Genomic DNA, 17,943 nt, shown 5'->3' on the forward strand with positions numbered 1-17,943 from the left:
AGTTCCTTACATTTCTGTTCTTATTCCTCTGGTCACTCAGTACATTCTGGTGATGTCCCGTAGAGTCATGGCTTCACCTGTAATTACCATCTATATGCCAAAGGCTCCCAACCTTTATACCCTGCGCCTAACTCACTAAGCTGTAGACCTGCATGTACACTAATATATTGACTATTACTTGGGTGTTCCATCCAACAGATCCCTCAATTTCAGCATTTTAAGAACTAAGCTCATCATGTTCTCCTTCAACCCTATTTCTTCTCTGTTTCTTAATACCACTATTTATCCAAGTCAGAAGTGTGCATGCGTGTGTACATGTGTGTGTGTCTATTTATCCGTGCCTTTTCTTCCTCCTTCCGTAGCCAGCCATTTGTTAGATTCTTTCAGTTTTCTTATTCTAAACCTCTTTCTGTCTTTACTACTATCCCATTTTTTTAGGCCTTAGAAATTAATCAGATTTTAAAGTGAACAGTTAGATTGTTTTTTCTTAACTTCATCTGTATAGTTCTTTTATGAATTTGTCTGTATAATTAAGTTTTGACCAGTACTTCATTATTAGATTGGTACCTCTTTTTTTTTTTAAGGCAGAGTCTTCTGTCACCCACGCTGGAGTACAGTGGCAGGATCTCGGCTCACTGCAGCCTCCGCTTCCCAGGCTCAAGTGATTCTCATGCCTCAGCCTTCTCAGTAGCTGGGATTATAGGCACACAACCACGTCACCTGGCTAATTTTTGTATTTTTAGTAGAGACGAGGTTTTGCCATGTTACCCAGGCTGGTCTGAAACTCCTAGCCTCAAGTGATCTGCCCGCCTCTGCCTCCCAAGATGTTGGGATCACAGGCGTGAGCCACTGTGCCCGGCTGGTACCTCATTGTTTAAAGATGGACTTTTATTTTAAAAATAGAAACTGTTAGACATTCATGATCTAGTAGAGCATGGGCTTTTGAATCTCAGTGAACAGGATTTGACTCTAACCTCAGTCACTTAATATTTGCTTTAACCTTGAGTTACTTACACTTTAAGTTTTATCATCTGAAAGTGAATATTATATATACCCTGGGGCAGTGTTGAGGATTAAGTAGATATATTAAGATATATGAAGGTGTTTGGTACATCATAGGAATTCAGTAAATTTAGAAATTATGATATAGTGCTATAATATTGACGACATACAGCAATTTTAACTTTAAAATGTTTTTGCATTACAGATAGTGTGTGTACCATATCAGTGGCGTGTAACTATGCTCATCATTGTTCTTGTCAATGCCTTTGTATCTATCACAGTGGAGGTAAGCACTTCCATAGTCAAATGGCTACCGTGTTACTTTGGAATTGTTGGGTGATTTACTGGTAAATGGGAGAAGAGGACAGGTAATATAATTCACTGGTCAATGGGAGAAGAGGACAGGTAACATAATGGAAAGCCACAGAGTCTCAGTCTCATCTTAGGCAAACTCATTTAGCATTCTCTTGTGAAACTTCTCCATGAATTCATAGTGATCATATTAAGGGATGTGACTTAGTTGCACTCACACAGATAGGAGAAAATAAGCAATGTGATAATAAAAAGTAATGATGAGTAGAAAGGAGAAAAGTTCGGGGCCTCGGTGGCCCATGAACTAATGAGTCAGTGATTGTGAAATCAGAGTTGGCATGTGCCACCTGTGTTTTGTGATGTACAGTAAAATCTCCCATTTAAGGAAGGAAAGAATGGGGCGGGGGGCCATGCTCCAGGAAACACAGTGAATATTAATAGCAAGAGAGTTTAATGAAAGTATAAAATAATTATCGTTATGGACTTACCTAATTTCAGCATTGATTACTGGAACATCCTCCTTGATATTTGCTTTTGAGCGGCCTCTAGAGGTCTTAAGTACCCTTTGATTCATTGTATATTGTGTAGTTACCCTCCTGTTAGAATTGCCTTTGGGTTAGTCTCTAAAAGGAGGTAGCAAGTTCTCATTGGTGGCTTTTGTCTGCTCTCAGAACTACTATCGTAATTGACTGTTACAGTAACTATAAGAAATGGAAGAGGGAGATACAGTTGTGATTTTTAAGTTAAGAGTTTCGTAGCACAGGCTTTTGGATTAAAATAAAGGTAATTTTTTTGAGAAATATATATCCATATATTTTAGTGATAATAGTTCTGGACTTAGAAATTACGCTTAATTTCATTACCCCCTAAAAGATGAGTTGGTATTTAAATTTGAGATATGATGGGCAGCATGGATATTATGGTACTGACCTTTGGAAGTTGCGCAGTGCAATGTGATTTTTTTTTTTCTATTTTATGGGTGCTAGGAAGCACATGTAAGATATATTCTTAAAATTTTCTTTTTCTACAATATAAGTTCATCTTTTCACAGAAATGTTACTTATTCTTACTATCTAAAGAATGGTTTGTGTTGGATGCTGATGAAATTATATATCTATAGATATGGATATAGAATTAATACTAGATATTCAGTGAACATAAGCATTGTGAAGAAAGACTTCAAATTATATAAGCATCATTTTAATATGGGAAAGACCTTTTTATACAGAAGCCATATTTCATGGAAAATTTAGAAGTCTCGTTTTATCAAGAATGTTATGATGATTTATATTTGTTACAAAACTCCTGTCATTCTTGATCCTTTGGCAGTGTTAACTGAAATTCCATATATGAAAATCAAAATATGTTTTTCATCAATTATGCAGCATTGTGTGATTCTTTAAAAAGGTGCACATTAATAAAAAATGACTTAGTCATTGTTAATTCTTAACTCGCTGGACTATCTCTCAGAACTTCTTCCTTGACATGGTCCTTTGGAAAGTTGTATTCAATCGAGACAAACAAGGAGAGTATCGGTTCAGCACCACACAGCCACCACAGGTTGGAACTCAGCACTTCAATTCTCAGTTCTTCCTGTCTGTCTAGGCTCTTTGCTTGCGTACGCTGTATTTTCTAGCATGTTCTTGTTCTGTTACATGTTATTCTCTGGCGTGTTCTTGTTCTATTATGTGTTACTTCAGCCTTTTTCCCTGTGCTTGGCCTTTCATTTCTTATAACAAGTCCTAGAAAATTCATGGCAAACATTTGTTAGAGGCTTTTCAAGATCAGAAATTTCATAAGTCTCCTTTCCATTCCAATCCTGATCTTCTATTTGTGTAAAAGTCTTGTCCTCAGAGGTGAGTTAATTTTTCCATTTCAGTCTACTATAAATTTTATGTTTTTGTTTTTCATGAATCCCCTTAGAAGCTAAACGAGATTTATATAAACAAAATTTGCAGTGAAAATTGTTTCTTCTTGGATCAGAGTCCAAAGGCCAGAATTTTGAAGAAGTATTCCTGATTTCTTGTCAGTTACTGTCCCTTAATTTGGAGTGCCTTTTTGGCTTTCTCCAGCATTATATACCATTTCATTCAGAAGATGATTTGCCTTTTTTCATACAAACCATGTTTTAGGACATTTGACTTTTTGGGTCTGTTAAATAGCCTATCATTTGAAAGGTATTGCAAGTTCTGTGGTAAAGAGAGAAGAGACACAGAAGAATAAACGCATTTCCTAGTGTTAGGATGTTAAAGTAGAGCTCTTGATATGGATACAGATTGGACTTATTTTTTAAACCCATGCTGTGAGTCAGAACTCTTTGAGGTAGCTTTTTGGTCATAGAGAATTTGATAAAATCTCACCCCTTCATTGCCTTACCCATTTTTCTTTAGAGATGGGTGATATGCTTTACAGATAAGAGCTCTGAGTCTTTTACTCAGCCTTGAGCCACAGGAAGCTGGTGGTGTTGAAGAGGACTCCTTGGCATTTTTGAGTTGGGTTACGCACTTCGTTTTAGCCAACTTTTACCTAAGTGGTAACTTCCTGAGCTTTATTTTGGTAATCCAGCAGGCCTGGTGTCCTGGTGTAATGCCACAGGATTGCTTTCAAAGAGGGCCTGCAGAGCACTGATTCCATTTTCTAATGCTTTATGGTGGATAATGATGGAATGCAGCAGCATCTGGAGTCAGCCTCAATTTTTTTTTTCCCCTGAAAGCAGTGTAATACCAGTTGTCCCTAGTAGTGGGTATGACTAGGGTTGTACAAGGGGCTCAAGTCCTTTAGCAAAATCTTGTCTGTGTATACACACACACACACACACACCCCAACAACCCAACCCTCCCACCCCCGTATATATAGTTACCTCACTGCATTACTTCAGAAGGTTATTTTTGGCTTATATCATCAATTCTCATGTGAAATATTTGTATTGTATTCCTAGGCCTAGGAAAACATTTAGATTTTTATATTCTCCAAAGAGATCTCTGACTATTGATCTGAACAAGAAATTGCATGTTTTGGAGGGGAGTAATACCCTGGTTTAGTTGAAAGTATGTATCATAAGACCCCTTAAAAATATTTGGATTGGGAGTCTCTCCTTGCTTTTCAACCAAAATTAAATGACAGAAAATTCTTTTATTTGTCTCTGTTTTCTAAAAAAATTAATTAATAAATATCTGCCCTTCTCTTTTTGTGAGACCTGGGTCTCACTCTGTCACCCAGGCTGCAGTGCAGTGGCGTGATCATGGCTCGCTGTAGCCTCGAGCTCCTCAGGCTCAGATTATCCTCCCATCTCAGCCTCCCGAGTGGCTGGCATTACAGGTGCAAGCCACTGTGCCCGGCAATCTTTGTTGGTTTGTTTTGTAGAGATAGGGTTTCACCATGTTGCTGGGTAGATGGAGCTACAGGTGCATGCCATCCCAGGCCCAGCAATTTTTTTTTTTTTTTTTCCCAGAGAGGAGGTTTTGCCATGTTGCCCAGGCTGGTCTCAAACTCCTGGGCTCAAGCCATCTGCCTGCCTCGGCCTCCCAAAGTGCTGGGATTACAGGCGTGAGCCACCACACTCGGCCCGCCCTTCTAATTTTTAGGAGTTTGTGTTTCTACCTCTAAAGTGTTCATGGGAGAGTGAAGGTAGAGAGTGGTCCAGAGCAGGTGGGCCCCAGTATACCCTATGTGTCAGCTGATTCTGAAAATCATCAAATAGACGAGAATTGAAGTCTTCCGTTTCTATGGTCATGATTAAGGTGCATTTTTTTAAAAACTTACTGGCTTTAGGAAAGAGAGTTCTTACAACCTCCCAGCACAAAGTGGCATGCTTTCACTCTCTGCTGCTTCTCTGTGTAGTGTTGCTTCACTGTTGATGTTTGTGGCCCTTCGAGAGCCAGTCATTAGTTCATCGTATTACCGTAAGGCCGAGGTTCTCAGTCAGAGATGATTTCCCCCAGGGGACATTTGCCAGTGTCTGGAGACACTTTTGGTTGTCACAGTTGGCAGCCCCAGGTGTTCATACTTACTCTCTGACCAAAAAAAAAAAAAATTTATACCGGTGATTTTCAAGCAAGATTATTCATCAGAAATGCTTTGAACTCCACCCTTGCCCTACTGGATGGAAATCTTCAGTGGAGACCCCCGTCATCTGTGGTTTTCTATAAAGCTTTACCCTGTTTGAGGAGATCTGTGTCACATCTTCTCTTTAGGAGCATTTGTGCCCACCTTGTGTCTGTAAACTGAGGGTACTTAGTAGTGGAACTAGATCCTACCACCTGTGATCTGATCGTGCCTGGGGATTTGTGCCCAATTCATGTTTTCTTATTTGGTGAAAAATCCAAAAAAGTAGTTTTTATGGTGTAGTGGTAGTCTTTATGCCACTTAGAATATTATTTGAGCTACATAGCTAGAATGTTTATTCTGATTTTCTGTTTTGTTTTATATTCAGAATTGGTATGGAAGAAGACTTATGAAAACCACAGCACCGTTGTAACATTTTTTTCTTCAGGCTTGGCATTCTGTTTTATATACTACCCATGAAAACATTTCCTGAAAGACATTGCTAAGCGTAAACTTGACATTTTTGAAAGTTCTTTTTAGTTTCTCTGCTAAACTATGCATGATAGCCTCTTTCCTTCTCTGAGGGGATAAATTTGGTCACTTAAGCATTCCTTTCAGAAACAAACCGAAAGATCCAGTTGCTACAGCTACTGTGTCCTGCTTTGGGGACTTGTGCCGTAGGTGTTTTGGAGAGACCCACGTGCTCACTCTGTGCCCGATGCCCTGTTTCATGGCCTTTGTGTTACACAGTGCTTGCCTTTCTCCCTGCACCATCATCATCTCCCCGCTGGCTGATTTCTCATTCCAGCATGCCTGTAGCACCTTTTATTTTCTCTTCTACTGAATTATATTGTGTTTGAGAATATGTGTGGTATGTTTATGTTTGTAAACTAACAAACCTATGCTTGCATATAGTGTACTTTCTGTGTATGATACTTGGGGAAGGTAAGGGTACAGGAACAAAATGTTTTCAATTACGGTACAGTAGGGGGATCCTTAGTGTTCCTCATGACTTTTTAAAAATTGTGACAAGTGTACATTGTTTGTAATAGGGTTGTGAGGATTTTTAATGCATAAAAAGAATCCTATTCGGTTGTTCTATTTGCAATTAAATTAATTTTAATTTTATTGGTTGACTTACTTTCCACAAGTAGGGAGCAATGAATTGAAATATGTGTGTTTGGCTTTCCTTAACTCAGCTTGCTACACATTGCCCTTCAACCTGGCAGATTCTTTGGACGGACAAGTCCTATTATGTTTCTGCTTTTTTAAAAAAAGTCAACAGTCAACATTAGCTTATTTTCTCTGATAATCTAACAGTGCTACTTAAAAGTGACAGCTTTTGGCTGAGCACGGTGGCCCATACTTGTAATCCCAGCACTTTGGGAGGCTGAGGCAGGCAGATCACAAGGTCAGGAGATCGAGACCATCTTGGCCAACATGGTGAAACCCTGTCTCTACTAAAATACAAAAAATTAGCTGGACGCCGTGGCGCGTGCCTGTAATCCCAGCTACTTGGAAGGCTGAGGCAGGAGAATCACTTGAACTCGGGAGGCAGTGGTTGCAGTGAGCTTAGATCGCGCCACTGCACTCCAACCTGGTGACAGAGCAAGACTCCATCTGAAAAAAAAAAAAAAAAAAGTGACAGCTTTCGAATTGATTTAGGAACAATGATTTTTTTCCACAATTAGATTGACAAATGACACCTTGGGAAAAAGTAAGATCTAAGTAGTAAATTATCATCTCAGATGAAATATTATGTTTGTTGTGTGCCTGTACTGGAAAGGCATTATCTGTTATTTTGGATCACCTGAAGAATCCTATAAACAGTGACTTCTGTACCTTAATGCTAAATATTTTCCTGTGGACTTTTTAAAAGGTGATACTAATATAACTCTCTTTAGTTATGACAGTGAAAAGGCTACTAGGCGAGTAATCTTCAAACTTCCCCCGCCCCCACCTCAGACGTAGCTTGCTTTTGTCCACCGTTTTTGCCTTTAAATTCTTGGTAGCAGTGTAGCTTATTGTGTTTTGTTGACAAACTTAAGCTAGTGGACCTTTAACATTGAGAGCGGTGAGTTACTGTTTACCATGCTCTCAGCGGGTCGGGGAGAAGAGGGGAAGAGTGTAGGTTCCTGATGGTGGTTTCAATTGGATGAGAAAGAGCTATCAAGTGACCTATGTAAAAACTTTAAGAGCTTTAATTTTAAAGTATTTTTGCTCTTCTCCATTGGCTAATTTAGAAACATGTTTCAAAATACATCTCTAGCTAACTTGCCTTTTTAAATCATGAGGCATTTTAGATAACATTAGAATATGCATCTCAGTTATGTTATACTCTACTTTGTGAGATTACTTCATTTAGAGCTAGTTGTAGCCTGGGTTATATGTTGATTGGCAAAACAAAATGACCTGGAATTTAAATTTCATTTTGGAGAAGCAGCAGCCAAAATAATTAAGAACTGGCTGTTCTTTAGAGATAAATACAACTACTTCATTGAGTCCCGCTATAGTCATTGATATTTATTTCAAATTTCAGTTGAGACAAATTCTGAGGGCCCTTTTCAGCCCTCTGTTGAGTTTACATTTCTGTGCATTAACCAGGGACTCTGCTTTCTTGTTCTCCAAGGATCGTTTATCTAAGGCCACATTCACTAAAAACATCAGGATTGATCAGAAGGATTTCAGTGACAGCAGAGCTTTTTGCAATGAAATAATATGAAGCAATAGTACTTGTTTTATACAAACCCTTCCCAGTCATGGAGCACCAACAGAAACCATCGTTATAAAACAGTATTCTTTTTATATTAGTAAGGATGAGGTTTTAAAAGACGTAATTGACATTAAACATGATTGAAGCCCTAATTTTGACCAAAGGATATTTACTTCCTGTTTTGAGAGATGACATGAACAGTGACGAGGCTACTTGTACACAGCTTTCTTCCAAAAACGATCATGCGGCTAAGTTGCCAGGAGCAATAGTATGGAAAGATAGTTTGGGACAGAATGTGAAGATTTTCAAATTAAAAATTAAAAATGTTTTCTCTTTCTGAATGGCTTAAAGTTCTTATTAATACACTAGATATTCTGTTAAAGAATCCATATCTGCAAGTTATTTAAAATGTATTAGTATACAAGAGTATACGTATATAAGACTAAATGAAGTAAATCATATTGATAACCCCCGAAAAAAATCTAAAGAATAATCAGTTCCTAAATAATTGAAAGCTACCTTTAAAAAATAAAACAAAAGAACACGCATTTCGTTGTGTTGCCCAGGTTGGTCTTGAGCTCCTGGGCCCAAGCAATCCTCCCACCTCAGCCTCCCAAAATGCTGGGATTTCGGGCATGAGCCACCACACCCGGCAAAGCTGCCTTTTTTGTAACATGAATTTTTTCCCCCCATTTGTTGTGCTCAGAAGTCATCTCCTCTTATTTTCCTCTGCTAATGTGTGCTCTAACAAACCTGTTTAAAACAACAAGCCTTTAATCAACTGGGGTGGGTTTTTTTTTTCTCTTATTTCCTTAGGAGTCAGTGGATCGGTGGAGAAAATGCTGCTTACCCTGGGCCCTAAGCTGTGGAAAGAAGATACCAAAGGCAAAGTACATGTATCTGGCGCAGGAGCTCTTGGTTGATCCAGAATGGCCACCAAAACCTCAGACAACCACAGAAGCTAAAGGTTTAGTTAAGGAGAATGGATCATGTCAAATCATCACTATAACATAGCAGTGAATCAGTCTCAGTGGTATCGCTGATAACAGTATTCAGGAATACATGATATTAGGAGTTTCTGATCCTGTGTGTCAGAATGGCACTATTTCAGTTTATGTCCCTTCTGATATAGTAGCTTATTTGAGAGCTTTGCTCTTTCTTAAACATGAAAACAGAAAAAGATATTGTCCTAATAGTTCAATTAACAGTCAATCCATAAAGTCCTGTATCTTCATTCAGTAACCAAAATATTACATACATTTCCAGAATTTTCTTGGTTGTTACTCTCAGTGATATTCTTTATATTGGGTACAGGAGAAGTTTGGTAGGTTTTTCAACAATAGTTTTTGAGACCAGTTTACCTCTTCACATTTATGCTCACAACCCCCTTATTAGAAAAGTCTGTGTTTATATACAGGCTCTAAATTTGTGATTGATTAAAAGAAAGTGAGTGTTAATTAGCCTCCAGTGAAAATATATTGAAAGCCTATTTTCATTTGATTCCAATATTTCTTCCAAAGAATTCTATATAAACATATGCCAATTCCCTAAGATGGTTTAGAGTTAGGAATGAGTTTTTATGGTGTTTCTTATAGAACAACTCAGGTAATTTCCATTTCTGGTTTTATATTTTCTGTACAAACTGCCTGGGTTTTATTTTTCTAATCAGCAAGGTGCTTCACTGCCTTCTTGAGACGCCTCTCAAAGCTATTAAATGGCTCCTGTGCTATGTGTGGTGTCAGTAGTCTAATTTGCTTCTGTTAAATGTTGTAGAACCTTTTTCACTAGGAAATAAGATTCATTTCTTTTGGCAGTAGATGAAGATTCATCTTTTACTGTTTCTTCAAATGTGTTTCTGTCAGGCTTTGTGTTATTTTAAATGGTTTTTTAAATTTTCTTCTGTGTTTTCAATTACCTAAAGACATAGGATAATAGTTTTTTTAAGTTAGAATTTTACCTCATAAGATTTTTTTGAGGCTTGATGTGTGTCTCTGTCTTATCAATAATGAGGCTTAAAAAATACTGGATTTGAATGGCTGCCATTTTTTCAAAGCAATATGAATTTGATGAGTTTGTTTTATGCCATTAGGTGGCGCCAGAGGTCAGAGCATGTCTGTTTTGAATTGGATTGTTACAAATAAGCATATTTGATGCGGAAATTTCTGGGAGACAAAAAAATTGAGGAAATAAAGTTAAAAAATTGACATTCATTGAGCCAAAAGAAATGTGGAGAAGCATTTTTCACCTTTCTGTTTGGCCTGATTAACATTTAAATTCTTGCGAAAATTAAGGTAACTTTAAAAAAATGCCTTTTGTAGGTAGGATCCAGCAGTTTGGCAATGCCCACAGTTATCGTAACACAGAAAACTGATAGTGCTGTAAAATGGACACTAAACTATTAAAACAGTGTGACATTGTTCTCTGTTCTTCCATAGCCAGTAACATGCTTGCTCGTGCTTTCTACTTCTAGCGATCATTCTTTTCCCAACATATATTTACAAATTTACCAAATTTTACCTAGAATTTTAGGACCAAATGGTTCTCACTCTTTATGCTGCAAAGACCTGGATGATGTTTGGTAACTATAGAAAAATAGAAGTTACACTCAGGATCACTGTTACTGCTATTGCCACTGATGATTCCTGCAAAAATATAATCGAAGTTTTCCATCAAATGTATAATATGCTATTAATACACATTAGATGATGACAATTGTTCCATGAATGATTCTATGAAGCTATGCATCTTAGACCTCTTGAGCTGTGAATTAGCACTATTTTCTATAGTTACTTATTCTCTGGATCATTTTATAATTTCCATATTTCAAATATGCTCGTGTTATTCTTCAGTGATTTCCACAATTGTGCATTTTATTCTTTGGTTTAAGTACTGAAGCATATAATGAAAGTAATTGCTAAGTAGCAGCTTAAAAATTCAATTATCAGATTGTATTTAACATCTTTAAGAGCATGATCATAAAGAGCTATTTTTGACACCCCCCCTCCCTACTTTTTTAACATTTAGAGTTAATAAGGGTTTTATATTTCATCTGTCCATACTGTTTTCAAAGGAATGAGGTGTTTAGGTAGGTGGAAAAGCATTTGTAGGAAGTTAAATTTGAATATAGACAAGGTGGGTTATTCACGTTGAGAATGTTATTTGAAGAACGCCTGTGAAGCCAGGTGTGGGTTCTACTCAGTGCCAAAGATGGACTGAGTCTTCTCTTGTAGGTCACCATTACATAGTAATTTTGATTCTGAATTTCACATTAAATTATTTGAGTTTATACAGACCTAAATTTTAAAATCTGTACATATATTATTTTGATGTATTAAGATGAATAAATATTGCTGATTTAAATTTTATTTATGCACATACTTAAAGGACAGAAATGTCTGGGAAAGTAATTGTTAAATAATGATATGTAACTTTTTAACTTTTTAAATAAATAACAAGATTTTTAATGTGTGTCTCCCTCAGGGTTGTTTAAAGTTTTTTTTCTCCCTCAAGTTTAAATAGTGGTAACTATATGTTTTGTATCTTCTAGCACCAACTGCTGTAAAGCAATGCTGCAAATAATGCTTGAATAAAAGTGGCTAAGCCAACAACAAAATAAATACTTTTTATAGTAGTTTTGTAATCCTTAAATTCGAAAGCTTTCCAAATTGCACTTGCATCTAAACAAAACTGTTGCAGTTTTTACTCTATTTATTTTGTTCCCCATGTTTGTGAAAGTCCTGCACAGTTTCAAAGGCATGGTAAATAATATATCAATGTTTATGTAGTCTGTTACAAAAACAGCTATAGATAACATTATCCAGTGAAAAGCAAAATTCAAGCTTTAGAAAATACTCATGCATGCAATTTTGACATATCTAAAAATAGATTTTTGTATATTTATGGTGGGAGGTGGTTGGGAACTTTCAACAAAATGGGGTGTTAATTTTTGTACAGTCTGTGGGCATTTACACATTTTTAATGTATTAAAATTTGGTAATTATGTGTACATTAAATTAATAAAATAGCTACTTCTGGTTATGATTTGTGAATTCCCTAAGACCTTGGATTTTTTTAAGTAACTTTATATCAGAAATGATACTGCATCTTTATATTTTTAAAATTGTATTGCTGCTCAAGAATGGTACCCTCTTGTCAAAAAGGCATACATTCATAATTGTACATTCAGCATTGTAAATAATCTTATGAAACCTTTTTTGATTGAAGCTATTCAAAATAAAAATTTTAATGATGAAATAACACTTTTTTTCTGTGTCTTTATACATTTGTTTGCTTTTTAGTCACATGAATACTGCCCTTTGCGGATTTATTTTCATGCCTATTAGTACTTCCCCATTTCCTTTTTTTTTTTTTTAAAGGAAATAACATTCCGCATATCATACCGTGTGTGTGACCATCCTGGGGAAACCGCTCAGTCAGATGTAGTGTAGAGCCAGATGTTAAACGCGAGGAGGTCTGAGGGAAATGGTGAAATAGAAGAGTAGGGACTTAAAATCTATTAATAGTTGGGAGAATCAAACCAGAAGCTAATACCATGGAGAGAGAAAATGGCTGTAGAAATCCCAGAGAAGACAGGACCTTTGTTTGTGGCTGGGAGTTGTTTCCATGGAGCTCAGCTTCGGGAGACATGGCGCCTCTGCTAGGGAAATGTGGCTGGCTGTGGTGTGATGAATTCGGGGGGTGAGGGCCTGCCTGCTGTTTGTTACCTCGAGTTCTTAGCAGTCGCTATGGTTTGTGCAGCATGTATGATCTTGTCCCCACAGCCTGTTGGTGTGGGCATAGTTCTGCATGTCTCTCCTTCCCCCGTATTGCTGCCAATGGCTCTATTTTGAATGTATATTGCAGGAAGGGACAGGGAGTCCTAGGGGCTTGAGTGAGACTGTCTGTGGTCCAAGCTGGGGTGCGGTTGCTCCCTGTTGTGCCCTGCCCACTGAGTCTCCCTCAGAGGAAAGCGCTTATCTCACCCAGGCAGACCTGCTTTTGAATAGCCAAGCCCCTTAAGCCAGGTCACTGTTTGACAGCAGACTTCTGACCTGATATGGACACAGAATCTTGAGACCGGAAGCACTGGAGCTGTCAACTTCATTGCTCCAAATACTTCTCATTACCTCATCAGCTTGCTCAGTGGATGGACTAAGACTGTTCCCCCCACTCTCTGCAACTTCCATACCTACTTTAACCTTGGACAGTCAGAGTGTCTTCCTAAGGAACAAAACGTAGAGGCCATTCTGACTGGAGGTTTTCCTGGGGAAATAGGCTAAAGAAGGGCCACAAGAATTTGAGCCTGTGGCATCTTACTGTTTCACAGCTCGCCTTCCCAGTCTGTCATGTTGGCTCCCTGGCATTTTCATGGGCAAGGGCAGTGGGGGGGAGCTTTCACCTGATGTGCCTATGCATGACAGACTTACCAGGTCACCAGTGTCGCAGCTCTGGGCTCTGGAGTTGCATTCCTTGATCAGAACTGAAAGACCTCCTGCAATACTTGGCAGAGGCAGTGGCTCTTCCCTGCGGTCCAGGACTGCATGACTTTGAAGGTAATTTCCGTCAACCCAGCATGTACTGGGCTCTGACTGTATTGGGCTACATCAGAGGGTGATTGGATCCCACGATGCAGACATGCCTTATGTATTCTGATATTAAGCCTTTCTCAGTTATAGGTGTTACAAATATTTTTAGTTCATGGTTTATCTTTTCCCCTTTTTTATGGTGTCTTGAAGGATAGAAGTCTTAATGCAGACAGCGTTATCAGAGAGCTCAAAAGACACATAGACACGTTTTGCCTATAGACAAATGGGCAAAAGGAAACCCAGCCTTCTCAAATGAAGCGCAAGTGGGCCTTAATTATGTGCAAAGGTGCTCAAGTTCATCATTAAACAGGGAAAGGAAAAGTTAAACCATGCTGCGATATCTTTCTTAGAAATGGCAAAAATTAGGAAGGACCAAGTGTGGGCAGAGAGGAAGCACAGGAATTCTCATAAATGGTAGGTGGCATTGTAGACCAATACAACCACTTTGGAGAGCAGTCTGACGTTCCCAAGTTAAACTGAACATGTGAGCAGCTGGGCGCGGTGGTTCACACCTGTAATCCCAGCACTTTGGGAGGCCGAGGCGGGCGGATCACCTGAGATCAGGAGTTTTAAGAGCAGCCTGGGCAACATGGTGAAACCCCGTCTGTACTAAAATACAAAAAATTAGCCAGGTGTGGTGGTGTCTGCCTGTAATCCCAGCTACTTGGGAGGCTGAGGCAGGAGAATTGCTTGAACCCGGGAGCCAGAGGTTGCAGTGAGCCGAGATTGCAACACTGCACCCCAGTCTGGGCGACAGAGCCCCCTTCCCCACCAAAAAAGGAACAGGTGAGCACCCTGCCACCTATTGAACATGTTCAAAGATGTTCTCAGCCTTAGTCCCAAAAGGAAAAAAAAAAAATGGAGCATTTGAGAATGTTCTTAGCTTTATTGTTAAGTGAGGAAAGAAAAACAACACATATTAAAAAAAAAAAAAAAAAAAAAAAAAAAAAAAAAAACCTGGGTGGAAAATTAGGGCCATGTGGCATGAAAAGGAAGACCCAAGGGAAGTGTGGCCCATCTAGGGGTGTGGCTGCTGCAGTGATCCAGCTGTGTCACTACACTTCCCTGGCATCACAGTTATAGTGTGCCATTTATTGAAAAACTCTCCCCGCTGCTCTTGGCTTTGACAGTAAGAATTGTGTTATATATGGTCTCTCAGTTTGAAGATATTTGTCATTAAAAACCAGAACATGGGCTCTGAGATAGGGTCCTTTCCTGACCTATTCTGGTAAAGTCTTTATCCTCAGGATGCAAGGATACCACCCCCTTCCTTTGGAAAGTGTCGAATCACATGCAAAGCGCTAAGTCTTTCAGTTGCTTTGGAGTGCAGAACCATTTCAGGTAAGGCCAAATATTTTAAACATTAGTATAGGAAATTAGAGGGTTCCATTAGTCTGTGTGTGCATGAGAAGTAAAATGGCACAAGAAGCAATTTATGGAAAAGTTCACTTGGGAAACATTGTTTCGGCAGATTAGTAGTATGGTGTGCATTTCACAGAAAATTCAGTGCCATGAGTATTACCTTTAAGCATCTTAGATATAGCAGCTGTTTATACTTATGGCTAAGTCAGAAATACTGCCCCCGAATTCTATATGACCCTAGTTATACTATTGAACCTTTCTGTGCCTTGTGCCTTCATCCTTGAATCAGGGATAATTTACTTACCTCCTAAGGTTATTGTAAGGATTAAATGCATGTAGTATAAATAAAGCGCTGAGAACAATGCATGGTGTAAAGTGATAGGCATTATTATAGGCTTTTGTTGGCTGTTGATTGAAGGTGTTCGCTGTTTTGGGGGTGTCCTTTGTTTTAATAGAGTAACTTGGTACTGTGGAAATAGCAAGATTGTGAGCAAAAGAATCAGATGGTGGTGGCTGCAGACTTTGCTGTTCCCTTCTTGACTGTTGGTTTTAGCCAATGCAGGGTAAGTTACAAAGTCAAGAGCAGAGCCGTTTTCACAATGGACACTGCTTTGTGATGTCTGTGAGCTTGCATGTGGGAATGACTATTTTAATTAATTCTCTATGTAAGGATTTTAAAGTATTGGCTATTCGGTAGCTTGAAAACCCTTTAATCTCAATGCTTTAAACAGAGTAGAAAATCAATAAAGCGAAAGAATGAGACCACACAGTGTGTAGAATGAATGTCTTTTCACCTACGTAGGTAGGGAAATCTGTAGTCCTAAGAAAAGAGGGAGTGAGAATTCTGGTGAAAGGATTGTGCCTCTGCACAAAGTGCAGGATCCCGGGGTTCAGAACAGGCGCGAACGCTCCCGTGTGTTGACCACATTCCCACTGTTGCTTTTTCAGACATGCTGAGGAGGACTCTGCTGTGCGCGGTGCTCGGGCTTCTGCGCGCCCAGCCCTTCCCCTGTCCGCCGGCCTGCAAGTGTGTCTTCCGGGACGCCGCGCAGTGCTCGGCGGGCGACGTGGCGCGCATCGCCGCGCTGGGTCTGCCCACCAACCTCACGCACATCCTGCTCTTCGGAATGGGCCGCGGCGTCTTGCAGAACCAGAGCTTCAGTGGCATGACCGTCCTGCAGCGCCTCATGCTCTCCGACAGCCACATTTCCGCCGTTGCCCCCGGCGCCTTCAATGACCTGGTAAAACTGAAAACCCTCAGGCTGTCGCGCAACAAAATCACTCATCTTCCAGGTGCGCTGCTGGATAAGACGGTGCTCCTGGAGCAGCTGTTTTTGGACCACAATGCGCTAAGGGGCATTGACCAAAACATGTTTCAGAAACTGGTTAACCTGCAGGAGCTCGCTCTGAACCAGAATCAGCTCGATTTCCTTCCTGCCGGTCTCTTCACGAATCTGGGGAACCTGAAGTTGTTGGATTTATCGGGAAACAACCTGACCCACCTGCCCAAGGGATTGCTTGGAGCACAGGCTAAGCTCGAGAGGCTTCTGCTCCACTCGAACCGGCTTGTGTCTCTGGATTCGGAGCTGTTGAACAGCCTGGGCGCCCTGACGGAACTGCAGCTCCACCGCAATCACATCCGTTGCATCACACCCGGGGCCTTCGACCGGCTCCCAAACCTGAGTTCTTTGACTCTTTCGAGAAACCACCTTGCGTTTCTCCCCTCTGCGCTCTTTCTTCATTCGCACAGTTTGACTCTGTTGACTCTGTTCGAGAACCCGCTGGCAGAGCTCCCGGGGGTGCTCTTCGGGGAGATGGGGGGCCTGCAGGAGCTGTGGCTGAACCGCACCCAGCTGCGCACCCTGCCCGTTGCCGCCTTCCGAAACCTGAGCCGCCTGCGGTCCTTAGGGGTGACTCTGAGCCCGCGGCTGAGCGCGCTCCCGCAGGGCGCCTTCCAGGGCCTGGGCGAGCTCCGAGTGCTCTCCCTGCACTCCAACGGCCTGACCGCCCTCCCCGACGGCTTGCTGCGGGGCCTCGGCAGGCTGCGCCAGGTGTCCCTGCGCCGCAACAGGCTGCGCGCCCTGCCCCGCGCGCTCTTCCGCAATCTCAGCAGCCTGGAGAGCGTCCAGCTCGACCACAACCAGCTGGAGACCCTGCCTGGCGACGCGTTTGGGGCTCTGCCCCGGCTGAAGGAGGTCCTGTTGGGGCACAACCCCTGGCGCTGCGACTGTGGCCTGGGGCCCTTCCTGGGGTGGCTGCGGCAGCACCCGGGCCTCGCGGGCCTGGAAGAGCCCCCGCGGTGCGCAGGCCCTGGGAAGCTCGCCGGCCTGCCGCTCTGGGCCCTGCCGGGGGGTGACGCGGAGTGCCCGGGCCCCCGGGGCCCGCCTCCCCACCCCGCTGCGGACAGCTCCTCGGACAGCTCCCCGGTCCATCCAGCCTTGGCTCCCAACAGCTCAGAACCCTGGATGTGGGCCCAGCCCGTGGCCACGGGCGAATATCAAGATCATGGCCCGTTCTGGGGGTTTTATTTTCTGCTTTTAGCTGTTCAGGCCTTGATCACCGTGATCATCGTGCTTGCTATGATTAAAATTGGCCAGCTCTTTCGAAAATTAATCAGAGAGAGAGCTCTTCGTTAAGCCAATGGGAAAATCTTCTAATTATTTAGAACGTGACCAGATGTGGCTCGGAGGGGAATCCAGACGGGCTGCTGCTGGCTTGCTCTCCCTCCCCTCCCCACTCTTTCTTCTTCCTCTTCTCTCCCACTGCCACGCCTTCTTTTCCCTCCTCCTCCCCCTCTCCGCTCGGTGCTCTGCGTTCTCACGGGTCCGCAATCCCGCCTCTCTGTCCGCCCCTCCCCTACCCCGCCCTCCTGGAAACTAAGCTTTACATTTGTAGCCTGTGGTTGCCTGCCCTCCCCAGCTCCCT

At 41.2% G+C, this 17,943-nt stretch overlaps 2 protein-coding genes across 12 annotated transcripts in view; both read left to right on the forward strand.

Moving 5' to 3' along the window:
• The window catches only part of ATP13A3 (ATPase 13A3), a 97,413-nt gene extending 85,088 nt beyond the window's left edge, over positions 1-12,325 (forward strand). For 8 of the 11 annotated variants that reach the window (XM_015444909.4, XM_015444907.4, XM_005545354.5 and 5 more), the window contains 3 exons: positions 1,208-1,288; positions 2,785-2,874; positions 8,888-12,325. In XM_015444909.4, coding sequence (XP_015300395.1) covers positions 1,208-1,288; positions 2,785-2,874; positions 8,888-9,085 — 369 coding nt within the window. In that variant the 3' untranslated portion in view covers positions 9,086-12,325. Of the gene's footprint in view, positions 1-1,207; positions 1,371-1,407; positions 1,694-2,784; positions 2,875-8,887 lie in introns of those variants that run through there. The other 3 variants (XM_074030745.1, XM_065539699.2, XM_074030746.1) reach the window with 3 other exon arrangements.
• Positions 12,326-15,964: 3,639 nt separating this feature from the next.
• Positions 15,965-17,724, forward strand: GP5 (glycoprotein V platelet). Its single transcript, XM_074030747.1, has one exon. It carries the CDS (start codon positions 15,969-15,971, stop codon positions 17,652-17,654), a length of 1,686 nt encoding a protein of 561 aa, XP_073886848.1. The 5' UTR covers positions 15,965-15,968; the 3' UTR covers positions 17,655-17,724.
• Positions 17,725-17,943: the final 219 nt, after the last annotated feature.

Source organism: Macaca fascicularis, chromosome 2 (genome assembly GCF_037993035.2).
Source record: "Macaca fascicularis isolate 582-1 chromosome 2, T2T-MFA8v1.1".
NCBI lineage: Eukaryota > Metazoa > Chordata > Mammalia > Primates > Cercopithecidae > Macaca > Macaca fascicularis.

What these genes read in the sequence shown, in the direction of transcription:
- GP5 (XM_074030747.1), top strand. Translation starts at nt 15,969, where the DNA reads ATGCTGAGGAGGACTCTGCTGTGCGCGGTGCTCGGGCTTCTGCGCGCC.